We start from the raw sequence: 17,355 nt of genomic DNA, 5'->3' as shown, positions 1-17,355 counted from the left end.
AGAATGGGACGTGGGTCATATTTCTTATATTCTCCTTTCTTTCAAATAACATATATTTTTCTGTGCATAACTATACAAAGCTTTCTGTTTAGCATTAATAATTCAAAAACTTAATCTTTTCAAGATTCTGTGCCACATTAAAAAATATTTATATGCAGTTTCCCAAGGAGCCCACCAATACGTGTGATAAGACAGATTCAAGATATATTTCAAAAATAGGTGTGTGAGCATTTTGCCCAAGCACTACTCATTCTGGATGACAGGAAAAGCTCTTGCGTTTTTAGCTTAGTAACTTCCAGAAGGGAAAAGAAATGATCCTACATACCTCCTATCTTAGATTATCTCTGTGACCCTATTCACTCCCAAGATGCTGACACATCCTAAAAAATCCACAAATACCAAAGCTTTACATAAAGAAAGGCTGGGGATAAGGCTCCCTAGTTTCCAAAAGCTGTTGGTTCTGATTTGGTGGAAGCTAATATGCGAACCAGCAAGAAAACCAAAAGCCCAAGCTAGGCTTTCAGAAGCTTAAAGTTGACAACTGCATAAACTTACTATGAATTAGTCAAAGCTATTCACAAGGACAGTGGGGACCTAAGTCCATGCAGTTCACTTTCATTTCCCCAGGCGCTGTTTATGGGGAGAAGAGAGTGAGCCATCTGTCTTATTTTGATATAATCCCACATTGTCAGAGAAACAGATTTAAGTCACCTTCAAAGCCCTTCCCAGAAATATAGTTTTAGGGTTTTTTCCTGAAAATAAATACCCATTATTTTCCAACCAGAGAGCAATAAAAAAGAGAAACCAGTTGGAAACTAAAAACCAGGGGCACCTGGGTGGCTCAGTTGGTTAAGCGACTGCCTTCGGCTCAGGCCATGATCCTGGAATTCCGGGATCGAGTCCCACATTGGGCTCCCTGCTCAACCGGGAGTCTGCTTCTCCCACTGACCTCTCTCCTCTCATGCTTTCTCTCTCTCTCTCTCTCACAAACAAATAAATAAATAAAATCTTTAATTTAAAAAAAAAAAGAAACTAAAAACCAATTAGTTAGAAACTCATGAAGGGTGACGCTTGGGTGGCCAAGTCAGTTAAGCGTCTGCCTTCAGCTCAGGTCATGATCTCAGCGTCCTGGGATCAAGTCCCACAATGGGCTCCTTGCTCGGCAGGGAGCCTGCTTCTCTCCCTCTGCCTCTGCCTGCCACTCTGCCTGCCTGTGCGCGCACGCTCTCTCCCTCTATCTCTCTCTGACAAATAAATAAAATCTTTAAAATAAAAAATGTAGTTTAACTGCCAATAATCTCTTATCAAGCAAACATAGAAAAGCCAAGCTATTCTCATTGTTCTTATTACTATTCTGGTCACTACAGCAGTCTTTAGTAAAGTATGTAGGTCATACAGAGAACAAGAAAATGGGACTAAAAACTGGAGACTCAGATTCTCATCTGGATCTGCCATGAAACAGTTTTGTTTTTGTTTTTGTTTTACTCTGATTATCACGTAACTTTCAGAGCCTCAGTCTTAATTTTCATTATGCAGATACTAATATCTCTACTATCTTAAGATTTGCAAGGTAAAATGTAGAAGATGTCATGTAATTAGGAAAAAAGCAGGCTTTGAACCTATGTTATGCCTGCTTTTTACTGATAACATTAACATTACTTAGAATTCTAAATAACACTGATGGAGGAATTTTTAAATTTGTTAAAAGGAATTATGGGCTGCAATAAAATTTAGAAAACATAGATAAATGCACAGAATATATAATGTAATCAGAAATTTCTGATTTCTGCCCCAAATTCTTCAGAATATATAATGTCATCAGAAATTTCTGATTTCTGCCCCAAATTTCTGCCCCAAAATCTTGCTTAATACTCAAATAACTACTCTCTACCTTTAGAAACTCATTATATGGTTTTCAAAGCATAAGATTTGGTGTAAAACAGCCCAGAATTCAAATATGGGTTCCATCACAGGGCATCTTACTTAAATCACTGTAGTAACAGTTATTTGTTCTGGCTGACCCTCCCTTCTCCTAGGACCCAGAAATCCTGTTGGGAGACTGCTCTGCTCTTTCTCTCTTACCTATCACCTTTCTGCCTGAATAGTTCAAATAGAAGATGCCATCTTTTTACAGATTCAACCTCTCTGAGCAATGTCTTGCCGGGGAATGGCTCGTCACCAAAGCTTAACCATTCTCATTACACCAACTCACCACCACAGAGATTAATTCAAGAACAGGCCCATGGCAAAAGACAAGGCAGTCAGGATCTTTATCTAGGATGCCTTTACTTGGAACTAATATAAAACTATTATTACCACTATACTATCTACTACTACTATCATTACAATAATATACTACTAATAATAATTATAATAACACTATTATCATATGGAAACTAGCATTTATTAAACACTTACTACATAATAGGTGTTACGTGATAAGCACTTTACATGAATTATCTCATTCATTCTTAGGAAGAATTATTCCCGTGAAATGATGGCGATGGCATGGGATATTTGTTGTCCCCGCCTAATGAATAATAAAATTTCCACATAAAAACCTGACATTAAAGGCAAGCAGACAGATAATCCTGGTAGGGCTTAGGCTCTGGCTCCTTTCCCCCCTTATAATGGTTAATTCTATGCATTAACTTGGCTACGCCATGGTACCCAGGTATTTGGTTAAGGTTAAACAAGTATTTGGATGTTGCTGTAGAGACTTTTTTTTTTAAGATATATTTATTTCGAATTGGGGGAAGGAGAGAGGGAGAGAATTTTCAAACAGAGTCCCCCCTGAGTCCAGGAGCATGGAGCCAGACAGGGGGCTTGATCCCACAATCCATGAGATCATGACCTGAACCAAAAACAAGAGTCAGACACTCAACCAAGTCACCCAGGTTATTGTAAAGATTATTTTTTAGACGAAATTAACATTTAAATCAGTAGACTTTGAGTAAAATAAATTACTCGTCATAGTATGAATGGGCTTCACCCAATTAGTTTAAGGCCTTCATAGAGGAAAAAAACAAAAACAAAAACAAACTGAGGTTCCCCAAGAAGAGAGAATTCTATCTCCAAACTGTCTCTGGACTTGAGCTGCAACATCAACTCTTCCCTGAGTCTGCAACCTACTGGCCTTTCCTACACATTTCAGACTTGCCAGCTCCCACAACTGTGTGAGCCAATTCCTTAAAATAAATTGAATATAGTATCTACTTTACATATCATATGTGGGGACTGCTGCAAGGAGTGAAAAAGAAATACACAACAAAACTCAATAATACATCCCTATGCAACTTTAAGATCTATCTACTGATTCAACGAATACTAAATATTACTATATAGCTGTTACTGTGCTATACTTTAGGGCTACAAAAAAAAACAATGAGACAGGTATCTCCCATTAAGAAACTCAGAATTTAATGTATTTGAAGGGTCTGGCAGAAAAACGTAAAAAGATAATTATGATGCAGTATACTGGGTGCCAGAATGGGCAAGTACAGGTGCTGTGGGAACACAGTGGATGGGTACTTGACTCTCCCTGGAGAGGGTAAGAAAAGGCTTACTTGGTATCAGAGAAGGCAGGATCATTAACTACAAAGTAAGCTGTAAAGATAGTAAATGGTATGTTTACCAACAGAAATTACTCCAGCCTGGGCATGCTTTGAGACTTCAGCTAAGCTTTGAAGGGAATAATGAATGGTGGACAGAAAAATGGTGTTTCAAAATGAGGGAAAGCTTGTATAAGAAAGCACACAAGATGTCAGCAAAATGGCAGACTAAGAGGCAGGCTAAGAAGAAACCTTCCCAAATTTTATAAAATACACCAATCTACAATCCAAGAAGCTCAACAAATTCCAAGCAGGAAAACCCAGAGACCCATACTGAGACACATTAGAATGAAACTGCTGAAAGATAGAATCTTGAAAACAGTAAGAAAGACTAGTCACATACAAAGGATCTTCAATAAGATTATCAGTGGATTTCGCAGCAGAAACCTTGATGACCAGAAGACAATGGGATGATATATACGAAGTGCTTAAAAAAAAAAAAAAAAAAAACTAAAAACACAAAATCTGGCAAAACTGTCCTTTCAAAATGACAGAGAAGTTAAGATATCCCCAGATAAACAATGGCTGAGTGACTTCCTCACCATTAGACCTGTGCTACAGGAAATGATTAAATGAATCCTTCAAGTAGAAATGAAAGGATGCTACTAGGCAGTAACTCAAAGCCGTATCAAAATATAAAGATCTTCAGTGAAGGTATATACATGGACAAGAACAAAAACCAGTATTATTTTAATTTTGGTTTACAACTTCCCCTTTAAATTTTCTATAGGATTTAAAAGACAAATGCATAAAAAATAATTATGTTAGTAGATACATAATGTATAAAGATATGACTTATGACATCAATTACATAAAATGGAGGGGACAGAACTTAGAGGAGTAGAATTTTATATGTGATTAAAGTTAAGTTGATATCAAATCCAATTAAATCATTCAGTTTGGGAAGATGAAAAAATTCTGGAGATGAATAGTGGAATAGTTGTACAAGAATATAAATGTACTTGATGACACTGAATTAAATGATTAAAAATGGCTAAAATAGTAAATGTGCTATGAGTATTTTATCATAATAAAAAAATAATGAAAAAGAATAAAGTACAGGGGCGCCTGGGTGGCTCAGTGGGTTAAGCCTCTGCCTTTGGTTCAGGTCATGATCTCAGGGTCCTGGGATCGAGCCCCACATCAGGCTCTCTGCTCAGCAGGGAGCCTGCTTCCATCTCTCTCTCTCTGCCTGCCTCTTTGCCTACTTGTAATCTCTGTCAAATAAATAAATAAAAATCTTTAAAAAAAAAAAGAATAAAGTACAGAGGTGAGAAAATTCTAGATAGACTAATTTATTTAAGATGGAGTGTTCATGTGTGGTAAATATAGCTGGAATGGAAGATCAAGGTCGGACAATAAGAGAATGTCAGTACTAGGTAAAGACAGTCTTCTAATATACAGGAAAGGCGATTCCCTAAAGGTTTCTGAGCTGTGCTTTTCTGAACTCCAAATGGCATTATTTAGCAACATATCTCTTCTTTTTCTACTGACTTTTGCTCTGTAGAAGAAGAGAGGAAGTAGAGGCCCTTATTTGCTCAGAAAGCTGATGACAATTGCTAGAAAGGCAATAGAACACCCGGACTCTGCTTATCTTGAGAACTGTCAGAAGTCTTGAGCTGGAGCAGTATAACAACTATAGAGAGTTGAGGAGAAAGTCTTGACTTGTACTTCAAACCAGCCTTTTGGTTTGAAAGACAGCTTTTCACTCTAAGAATTCACAGCGATTTGATAAAAACTTGAATTAAAGTTTGAGAGTAAAGACATTGATTTGTACCTTTAAGTATTTAATTTCTCTAAAAGTTACCTTAAATATATAATCTCTATATGCCTGTATACTATATTCCATTCTTTCAACAGTTACTGAATATCTGCTAAATGCCAAACAAGACTGACGTAGGGTCCCTACCGATAGTTTGCTGGGGAAACAAACATAGCCATTAATTATGAAACAGTAAGACAAATGCTATAACAGTTTAAATGCATGTGGTTCTCTGAGAGAAACTAAATTTCTTAATTCTGAGAAGCTGACTGTTTTAATGAGTTTTATTTTTTAAAAATAACTCAGAGAGTATGTTCATGGGCATAAATTACTAAAAAGAAATCCTAGTTGAGATCAGGGAAAACACAAACTTTGGGGTGTTGCTCACACAACTGCTGCCCTGTCAGTGGCAGAATCCAAAATTTGATGGTTTGCTTTTAAAAGGAGAAATAAAAAGCTTATTCTGTAAACCCCAACTAATTAATTTATTCTACTTATCTGACAGTACAAAAGGAGATGAAAAAAATAAATGTAAAACAAGGCCTTAATTTTCCTAATTATAAAACAGGGATAATAAAGTTGATAAGGAAGACCAATTTATATTACATCTAGAAAGACTTCAGCACAATGCCCAGCACACAATAAGTGCTTACTAAATGTCAGCTATTATTACCACCATTCTACTATTTACTAGTATAAAAGTACAATATTTACTGGCTTTTTAAAAGTTGCAATCAAGCATCCATAGTGATGGCAGTTAGGACTTAAATAAGTGGGTAGAAACCGATTCCTAAATTCCTTCAGGAGCTGAAATTTCTTGGTAGATATTTTTGTTTCCCAAAGACAGAATTCAACACATCTTAAAAATTATTGCTCTCTTTTTTTTTTTTTTTAAGATTTTATTTATTTATTTGACAGATCACAAGTAGGCAGAGAAGCGGTCAGAGAGAGAGAGAGGAGGAAGCAGGCTCCCTGCTGAGCAGAGAGCCCGATGTGGGGCTCGATCGCAGGACCCTGGGATCATGACCTGAGCTGAAGGCAGAGGCTTTAACCCACTGAGCCACCCTGGCACCCCAAATTATTGCTCTCTTAAACAAGATAAGAGCCCTTTAATAAGCTACCAGTACCACAAAATAATGGAAGCAAATGTAATTTTTATAGAATATAAATGACTGAGACCAGAGCAATCCAAGACCAGAATATAAATGACTGAGACCAGAATATAAATGACTGAGACCAGAGAAATATAACGCAAGTCACATACATAATATTAAATGATCAAATTGCCATATACTAAAAAGTAAAAAGAAACAAGTGAAATTTATCATAGTATGTTTACTTAACCCAGTATAGCCAAAATAGTTACATTCGTTTTTGAAATCCAGTATATTTTACACTAATAGCACATCTTAATTAGGATTAGCCATATTTTAAGTGCTCAATAGCCAGATGTGGCTAGCGGCTATGTTTCACACAGCACAGACTTAAAACTTTAGCACGGAGGGTTTCAAATAAATAAGTCTCCCTAAACAAAGGTTTTAAATGCTGAGCCATGCACTCTGTGTGAAAATTAATGAGACTGACTCCTTATTACCAACAAAAGCGCACTACAACCTAGAGCTTCAATTACTCCATCAGTCACACCACTGTTGAGGTAGTCACGATTGAGATCTAATAGTACCACAGATCTTTACAGGGCCAAAAACAGGCCAGGTTGGGTCATATAAGCAAAAAGAGCTCCAGATTCAATAAGCAATGCTCTCTTCAGAGCTAATGGTTTCTAATGGTATGAGAACTGAACTAAACCAAAAACATAAATTTTTTAGAAGTTCAAACTGTATGCTAATGCTGCCTTAAATAGGTTCTTCAAAAATCAGTTTCTAAATATGACTGAGATAGAGATATATTTAGGAACACAAATTCTGGCTACATAGTTCCAGTATCTCTTTAACCAGGGAAAGAGAGTGTTCGTTCAGCTACTGCAACCAGGGTTTGCTAAGCACCTATTCAGTAAATGCTATACTCTAAGTGCTGAGCTGGTTGGTGGAGATGATGATGACGATGACAACGATGACAGTGACTATGAACGTGTACTGAGAATCCGTCATGTTCCAAAAAGGTATTGAGCATTTCACATCGTATTAGTCATATTTCCATTTCACAGATAAAGAAACTGAGGACTAGATAGTTAAGTTACTTGGCTAAATCATGTCAGGAGCCAAACTGGGCAATCTGGTTGGAAAGCCATGCTCTGAAATATTATATTGCCTCATTAGAAAGAAGAAACAGTCTGTGCTATCACACATAGATCAGAATTTACTAGAGGAAGAAATATAATCCAGTATTGTAACCATTCTGAGAGAAGAAAATTGAGCGCTCTCTGAGCTGAGACAGATACCAAGGAAAGCTTCTTAGAAAAGAACTGTCTATTCTTCATCTGAAAAAATTGGGATAAAACTACTTATCCTTAAGTGATGTTGCAAGAATTAAATAAGAGAAATAATATAAAGCAGGTACAGTACAATATCTAATAACTATTATTGTAATTATCTACCCTGTTTACTGGCCCGAGACCAGGATTACAAACTAGCCTGACAGGATATAGCTTTTACTTCCTGATATTCTTGCTAAAAGGACAGAGACAGGAAGGAAGTAGAAGCTGACAGAAGACAAATATTAACTCCTGCCTCAGCACAATTCACCACCACTATGCTATCTTAGTGAATGAAGCAAGTTCTGACTTTTCACTGTCAAGAACTTCTCTATTTGAAACAGTTTACTTTCAGAGCAAGGGTTCTTAAAAATGGACCCACAGATACTTTTTAAGGGTCTGGGAACTCCTGAAATAAATACAAAATGGTGTACATGGATACACATATTCTTTTGGAGGTGGGAGGGGCCCAAAAGCCTTTTTCAGATTCTCAGAGTAAATCCCTGACACAAAAATAGGCTATCAAAATATGAAAAATCAGGCAACTATACTTAATGTCCCTGGGAGGATTAAAAATCCTTTTGTCTCTAAAATCCTCTTCTATAGACTTGAAAATAAGCTATTATTCAGAAGATCTTTTGTCTTTTCATCCTTTAATACATGGCTTCTGGTCTGCCATAAACCTGACAGGAATTGAGTCTGTGAAATATTCTAATATTATAACATACTTCAATTCATTCATTCAACCAACTAACCTATACTGAGATTCAGTGGTGTCAGGTACTACGTGCATTAACTTCTAGACCTATCCAAGTGAATAAGACATAGCCCCTGCCCTAAAGGAGTTCAAATTAAAATGAAGACCACAATAAAAAAATGGTGAGTACTATCACAAAGGAATAAAGTTTCTAGAAGTAAAAAGAAAAAAGCAATTAGCAATCAAAATTTTAGTGAAGGTTTGAAAAACCAGATGATATTTAAGTTGGCTCTTAAAGCAAAGGTAAAGTTTATAAGGTAAAAGGTATGCTCAAAGGGATAACAGGATGAGAAGCACAGAAGAATAAAAATGTGTGGCATGTTGATGGAGAGGTCCACCCACCACATGGCTTGAGAAAAGGGATAAAATCAACACTGAGAGTGCCAAAGGAAACATATGGTGTCTTCTCTCAAGGAGCCTGATGGTGCCCTAGAAGAAAGGATTCTACTTTACTGTAGGAGGTGGCTAAGACAAAAGAATGGTCAGGAAGCCAAAGGAAAACCATGGAAGAAGAGCCTTTGTGACATACTCAGAAAAGTAAGGTAGATCCAGATGGGAATAGGACGTCACTAAGGGATCTGAGTTGTACTTTATACACCAGCTGGAGGTACAAGGGAAGGAAGGAGAGACTCAAAGCACAGAGTCAATTAGGAAGTTATAACAGTAATCCAGAGAAGAGATAAGGGGTTAGTAAAACCAATAGCACAGACAGGACAGATTTCAACAAAACTGACAGTTATTTTCTCATCTATTATATAAGCTAAGCATTAGGAACAGAACAGTGAACAAACAAATAGTCCTTATGCTTAAGAAGCACTTTGGTTAGTAAGAGATCCAAATAAAAGAGATGATTATAATAAAGTATTTAAATGCTATGATTACTATAAATAGTAAAACTATGTAAGATTTGATAACTATGAGGGTTAGGAGGTAAACAAGTCAGAGAAGGTTCCCCCTTCCAGAGGAGGTGATGTCTAAGGTGAGATTTGAAAGATCAGAAGGAAGTGATCACGCAAAGGAGATGGAAAGGTAGGAGTGATTTCAAGAAACATTTCAAACATAGAATACACAGATAAGAGGAAGAAAAATCTCAGATTTCAAGCCTGAGTGACTAGATGAATGGTGATATCACTGAGAAAGGCAAATAAATGAGACAAGGATTGGGAAGTCATGTCTACTGGACATTCTCTAGAAGGCAAATGAAATATACAGGTCTTAGGCTCAGGTAGGAGATCCAGTATTTGTGAAAAGATTATGATATCACAACTATATTTTAAGTTAATGGTCTTACTATCGGACAAAAAGACCAGCATCTGCAACTTGGAAAGGATAGCAAAGTGTAATTTCCTGAACAGCAATGCTGATGGTTGTGCTAAAGGCCACGGCCACAGGCTACTCTCTGCTGGCTTCACGTCATGGTTCAGAAAGCTTTAAAAACACAGAGTCCAAAGATGCTCCCTTGGTAAAGGCTTCTTTTTAAAAAATCTGTGTGAGTGGTGACAGCCCAACACCCATTTCACTCTAGTGCAATGAGGAGGATGCTAACTAATACATGGAGCATGCCACCTGGATATGTGGCGTCACTACAGGTCGGGGCACATGCAAGTACGAGAGGGGCTTCGTCTAGATAGTTTATCCTTCACCTATTTTTTCTGTACAGCACCCTGAGGTAAACCAATTTTAAATGTTTGTTTTGAGTAAACCAGTTATGACGATTTATGCTAACAAAGTGAACTAGAAACCACTTGAATAAGGTTTTAAATTTGTTTTTTTCATTTTTCAGTTTTAATGCAAATGCCTGAATGTACTCAATTGTCAAGCTGTATGCATGAAAAACTGGCCAGCCCAGTGAATTAATCATTAGCAAATGGAACTACAAGCAGTCCACTAAGTACATCCTGATCATTAAGGGAGTATAAGTATTTATATTATAAAACTGATACATAGCTTGTTCTTTAAGAGACAGGGCCACCAGGCAATACATGTAAATTTTGTGTATATGGACAGAACACATTTTTGACATTCAGTTCTGCTATCTAGAAACTGAGTAAATGAATTTGGCGGTGGGGAGGGCAAGAGGTAAATAAAAGATTCAATCTGATTCTTCTGGCGGGGGGAAAGGAGTTAAAAGCAGGTCATTCTGCAGTATTATCTGTACAAGTCCTTCACAGTTGACTTGTCCATCTCCATAAATATCCACTTCTCTTATTATTTCCTCTACATTTTCTTCATCTGTTAGTTTTTCTGTTTCTCATGACATGACATAGTTCTGCCACATTGATTAACCACTGCCATCAAAGACCTGTCACAATGCCTCATCAATTCCTTCTTCACTGTATATTTCATTTTTCTAGCCATCATAGTCAAAAACTCTGGGAAGTCAATGGTGCCATTACCATAAGCCTCCACCTTGTTGAACATATCCTGCAATCTGGCTTCTGTTGGGTTCTGACCCACTGACTTCATGACAGTTCGAAGTTTCTTTGTTGTGATGGTACTATCACCATTGTTTCAAAAAGAGAGAAAGCTTCCCTAAACTCAGCAATCTGTTCTAAGGTCAGCTGATAACTATGGTGCGAACGAAAGGAGATGGAGCAAAGGGAGTGAGGGTGGCTGTACCAGCACAGGGGCTGGAACAGCAGATGGGGGTGCCACTGCTGCGGTTTGGTGTGTGCGCAGTGGACTACCAATAACAAACAGCACTGAGCCCACGAGGCTCCAAGCACCACTGCCCTGGTATTACAACTATTGCTTTTCCTTCTTTAGGTTAAAAATATCATGCTAATTTAACCTGGCTGACATAATTAAATTCCTATATAGAAAATGTTGAAGGAATTATATTACAAATGTAAAGAAAAAAATGACAAAAAGGCAACCTGCCTCAAACTCTCATATTTTCAACTAGAAAACAACTTCATGAACCAGAGATGGAAACGTCTCATTTTCTGGCTAGTAACAAAGAACATTCTTTACCCAACTAACTCTTTAGGTTATATATATTGCTTTTCTTATCTCTTTTGATTTTCCATGGTCAAAACAAAAAATATTATTCTAAGAAACATACTCTTTTCTCATTATGCTCTTCTATTTCAAAATGCTTACTAGTATGCATTATAACGATCATAGAGGGGAAAAATAAACTGGTAAAGCACTGTATTCATTACATAGTCATTATGATTTGTATTATGTATTATTTATTTGCAGGTTTGGTCACTGGACTGAAATTATAGATATTCATCTAAAAACCAGCAAATACGAAGGGGCTAATCTTGGGATGCCTAGGTGGCTCAGTCAGTTAAGCATCTGCCTTCAGTTCAGGTTATGATCCTGGGGTCCTTGGATAGTCTTGCATCAGGCTCCTTGCTCAGCCTGCTTCTCCCTCTGCCTGCTGCTCCCCCTGCTTGTTCTCTCCCTCTCCTTCTCTCTGGCAGATAAGTAAATAAAATCGTTAAAAAAGGGAGGGGGAGGCTAATCTTTTGTCAGATAGCAATTTAGTAAAAGCCATAAGCAAAATCTGCTTAAATTCTTTTTTCCTGTCTTATAGTTACATTTACCACATCCTGATATATTAATAATTCAAAAGCTAAAGAGTAATACTATGGCACAGAAAAAATTGTTATTCACAATCACAGAAACCAAGATTTATAATGTAGTATCTTGAAGAGTTGGTGATATAGTGACCTAACACAACCATTTACAAAAGTGAATTTTAACAACATAATTTTAGCATGGGTTGATGAATCTCATTATGACATGAGTGGAGTTGACAGATGATAGACGTTTGCCTACACTGTAGATCTCATCTAAAGAAAAGCCTAGGGAAAATATTTTCACAAATGCCAAATCATGTATAAGTGTTTACACATTTATACTATGGGACTAAAACCTAAAACAAGGTTGTGGAGCTCTGTGATTTTCTTAATAAGATAGTCACAAAATGTTAGATATATTTTTATGTTTTAGTTGCAATTCACTATAAAGGACTGTCACTAGTGTATCTTAACATTATGGTTATTAAAAGTTAGTGAAAGTTCAATTTACCAAAATGTAACTAATATTAGAAATGTCTGCACTGGCAAGAACGCTTTATGTATGATGCTCTACTTCCTATTAAAGCTCACTACAGAAACATTTCATATGTCAACAACTGCTGGAAGCCAAGCAAGTCCTAGAATATTGGGGCATATCTAGAAGAGGCACAGAGGACAAGTATTTTCAAATCTAGCTGTATATATACATTGAACACAATGTATATTACACATAAGGCAAGCAAAATGCTAATGGACCATATAGAGACCATATGAAAAGTCTACACACCATTATAGACTCAATAATGAAAGGTTTACTTCTTTATTCTGAACCAAAATAAAAAATTGCTTTTTTTTTAAAAAAAAAAAGATTTTATTTATCTATATGACAGAGAGAGACACAGTGTGAGAGGGAACACAAGCAGCCAGAGAGGGAGAGGGAGAAGCAGGGTTCCCTCTGAGCAAGGACCCCAATGCAGGGCTTGATCCCAGGACCCTGGAATCATGACCTGAGCTGAAGGCAGATGCTTAACCATCTGAGCCACCCAGGTGCACCCAAAATTGCTATCTTAATGAGAGGCAAATATATAATAGAAGGAATGCAGAACTATAACTTAACACAACTGGATTTGGGGTGCCACCCAGCACTACTGCTGGCGTGATCTGTGACTGAATTGTTTTCATAAGTAAGGAAAAAATTGGACTATATAATCCCCAAGGGTTTTGTTTCTGTTTTTATTTGTTACTTTGTGTGATTTCAAGTGTAGAGGCTTTATGTAAATAGACAAAGTCCAATTTTTGCGCAGGAAATAAGAACAGCACAGAACTTAGAAGGCAGATAAACTCAAGACTGAATTTTAAAGAATTAAAAACAGGGCGCCTGGGTGGCTCAGTGAGTTAAGGCTTCTGCCTTCAGCTCAGGTCATGGTCCCAGGGTCCTGGGATCAAGCCCCACATCCGGCTCTGTGCTCAGTGGGGAGCCTGCTTCCTCCTCTCTCTCTGCCTGCCTCTCTGCCTACTTGTGATCTCTGTCAAATAAATAAATAAAATCTTTTTAAAAAATAAATAAAAATTAAAAACAAAAAAGAAAACACAAACAAAAAACTACACAATGACACTGTGCCCAGACTTACGTTTATAGAATGTCAAGTCATACTGTTCAAAGAGATAGATGATACTAATGCTAATCACCGAAATTACTACGGATTTAAAGCTATGCCGCCTTTAGCAGCATTTACCTCCCCAGAATTCATGCCTCCTTCTGGCAGAATTTTCATGTCAGGATACCCACTCCTCTATGTGGTCCTGGTAACAAACTATCCTTCCACCACTCCATTACAGAGTTCATGGCAAATCAATAAACTACATATCCCTGGCCCCTGACTATTTCAGAGACCGGCATGGCCCTAAGCGAGTACAATAATATGGAATCTTAGGGTTTTTGCAGGAACTGCCAGAAAAGAGGTACTCCACTAGATCTAAAATTACAAATACACAAGGCTAAGTATGCTACAGCCCTTTTGACAATATAATGAGAAATTCCATCTGAGAATGAACAATCCAGTGGAAGTGGAGACAAGAAATAGAGCAAGAAAACAGATTATATCATTTAAGTCCCAGTATGAAGCTATTCCTTAAGCCAATCTCTATCTACTTCTAAGAGGTCTTAATTTCACAACTCAACAAATTCACTCTCACTTAAATTAGCTTGGGTTGAATTCTTTGTTGCAACTGAAAAATCATAACAACTAAGTTTCCCTATAGCAATTTTAATGAGGAAAGATCATTCCCTATTTCTTGCTATAAAGCCCAGATAAATCATTGTACAACGCCCCTTATGTCTCAATACCATCAATAAAATAAAGTATCAGCCATTACCTGCTTCAAAGTGTTATGAAGTTTAAAAATAGAAAAGATTTGTGTAAATACAAAATGATGCTTAACCCCAACACTGTGTAGATGGAGAAATGGTCTCATTTTTAAGAAAGTAATCTCAGGAGGTCATTTTACAGTATTACCATACAGTTTCTAGGGAACAAGGGAATTAAGGAAATACCAATAGTGCCTGTTGTACTTAGATTCAAATCCAATTGTACTTAAGTCCGTTCTACATAGTGCCTATGTATAAGAGAGACGATTCAATTCCAAATCAAGTGTCCTGAGAAAGGTTTGTATGACTGGGCAAAATAACCTAAGCACCTAAACTCCTTACCTATAAACTAGGAACAATAAAATCTAACTACAGTTTCTGTGAGAAGCAAATGAGATAACAGTTATGAAACCTCTTTGCACAGTATATGCATTTAACGTTCCTTCCATAAAATGTATTAAATAATGTTTTTCTAATATGCTATTCAAATATCTAAAGCTGGAGGAAAACTATATTCCATTCATTCTAAGATACACATTTTTCTCCGCCTAAAGTCAGACAGTATTTATAGCTGATGCCACTGTTTATTTGGCAGTGATTTTTAGTTTAGTGGTACATAAGAAAAGAGTGCATCTTGCAATTAAAGGGTTGCCTTAGATTTGATGAATTAGGGTACACTAGGGAAAAAAAGAAATAGGATTCAAGGATTCCCAGTTCAAGAACCACAGTACTTAAATAAAGTAGCATTTACCAAGATACATATTAAAAACAGAAATGTATGTGTGTGTGTATTTACATAGTCAGCTTAATTTTAGTTTACATACCTCTGTAGATCAACTATTTCATTGTTAAGGGTATCTAGCTCCTTAATAGCAGAGAAATCTGCAACAGGACTTGATCCTATGATGTTCTAAAAACAAAAAGTTCACAATTATAACATTATTACTATAAAACTATATATGGTAAAGCATTAAAAATGTTCAAAAGCACTACATGGATACAGATTATTACACATTTTACAGTATTACTAATACTTTAAATTCATTTAAGAAAATTATATCTAGTATAATTTTATACACACAGTTATAAACTGAGACATTTTCCCTTAAATTCTCCAAAAGCTATTGCTCTATAATAGGTACCACCACTTGGGATCCCAAAGTCCTTGTCACTTTATTCTAGCACCTGTTTAAAACCTTGAAGTAAAGCAGATACCAGATTTATAAACTAATTCCTCCATTAAAGAATAAATTTCTTGGGGAGATGGATAGTGACTTATTTGTACTTGTGTCATCTGACACAGAGTAAGTAAACAAATTTTTGTTGAATCTCAGAATCATAAAGGTAGCTGATTTTATTCAATTCAAAATTTACTTTTGTTAAACAATTTTGGTGCCTACTCTATTTAAAGTAGAAGCAGCTGCTCAGCATGTTCCATAGTAAATTTTAACATCAGCATATATGAAGCTGTCTTCATATATGATATCCTTTACATATGGTTTTCTTTCAATAATGAAAGTGTCAAAATTGGTCTCTGAATGGTACCTGGGTTTATTCTGGTCTCTGCCATTTTACTAACTGCATGATCTTCACTATAAAATAGAGAAATAATCTCTGCCCTGCCCACTTTAAAAATTAAATAAATAATGTATATGTCACTCTAAAACTTAGTAACATTTTACAAATGTAAGGTATTACTATAATTAACCTACTCAACAGAATATGCCCTTAAGATGGATGACCTCCCAATAAGTTGCTTCCACCCTGGCTCACAAAGATTGTGAACCATTTTTGATTCGTTATATATGTGGCTGAAGTCAGGACAAGAAGATAACTGCTCCTTCAAACACCTAACCAACCTCCAGTGCTATAACCAGACTGACAAAAAACAGAATAACCACCATTAGGAAATTTTAAAATTGAGGCCTAAACATGTAGAACTAAAATACATTGAGGACTTTATTAGCAGAACATAAAACTTAGAATTAATACATATTTTATCATGGACTTAATGTATGTCATCAACTTGGACAACAGAAGAAGAAACATAAAAGTTCACAATATCCCATCTCTTCACATGTATATGATGATTTACAATTTACTAAGCACTTTCAAATCCATTAATCAATTCTCAAACTAATCTGAAAACTGGGTTATTAAGTATGGCCGATATTATTAGTAACCCCATTTTAGAGCTAAGTAACTAGATTTAAAGCACCTGCCTAAGATGAACCCAGCTAATAGGAGACATTGCTTAGGAGACCTCTGATTAAATTAAAATCTATTTCACAGTATGCACCTTGGCACTTGGATATCAAGATCATTTAGGGCAAATGAAACCATCACCCTAAAAGCCAACTTGATAAACAGGTATGTCGATAAAATCTGGCAAATAACTCCCTCCGTATTTCTTTAGGTACATTGCATTATTAGTCCTCAGACGTTTTGTCTACCAATACCAAAATTCATCTGTTAGGATTCAATTAACGCTAGTCTCAATTTTATTATTAACTACAAATTTTTATCAAATGTACCTCTTACTGTTCTACTGTTTTTCACTAATACTCAGACCATTATCATCTTGAATTAAATTAGAAATTTTAAAGTGGATTTCTGAATGTGACAGGTATTCACTAGGATTTTAAGTCTGTCCAAATTTGATATATGAGCTAACCCTGGTCAGACAGTTTGACAGTTGAACAAAATGAAAAATCAGGACTTCATCTCACTTTTATCACCAAGAGTAACTGCTACTGAGAAATTCGCTATGAAAGGTCCAAGTATACCAAGAAACTGATGACTTCCACACCTCTTCTGCTACTCCAGCTCAAAAAAGGGACTCACAGCTGACAGTCTTTCACTATTAAAAATATCATCAGATAAGACGAGTGAGACA

At 36.4% G+C, this 17,355-nt stretch overlaps 1 protein-coding gene and 1 pseudogene across 1 annotated transcript in view; both read right to left on the bottom strand.

Moving 5' to 3' along the window:
- EPS15 (epidermal growth factor receptor pathway substrate 15) overlaps window positions 1-17,355 on the bottom strand; it is a 143,973-nt gene that overhangs the window by 63,390 nt on the left and 63,228 nt on the right. Inside the window, 1 exon segment of the mRNA XM_047725085.1 lies at window positions 15,284-15,369. Coding sequence (XP_047581041.1) covers window positions 15,284-15,369 — 86 coding nt within the window.
- Window positions 10,654-13,866, bottom strand: LOC125099146 (calmodulin-A-like; annotated as a pseudogene).

The sequence above is a fragment of the Lutra lutra genome, chromosome 4 (assembly GCF_902655055.1).
Source record: "Lutra lutra chromosome 4, mLutLut1.2, whole genome shotgun sequence".
NCBI classification, from domain to species: domain Eukaryota; kingdom Metazoa; phylum Chordata; class Mammalia; order Carnivora; family Mustelidae; genus Lutra; species Lutra lutra.
Note: the sequence above shows the minus strand (reverse complement) of the source record. Positions and strands in the feature narration are given on the sequence as shown.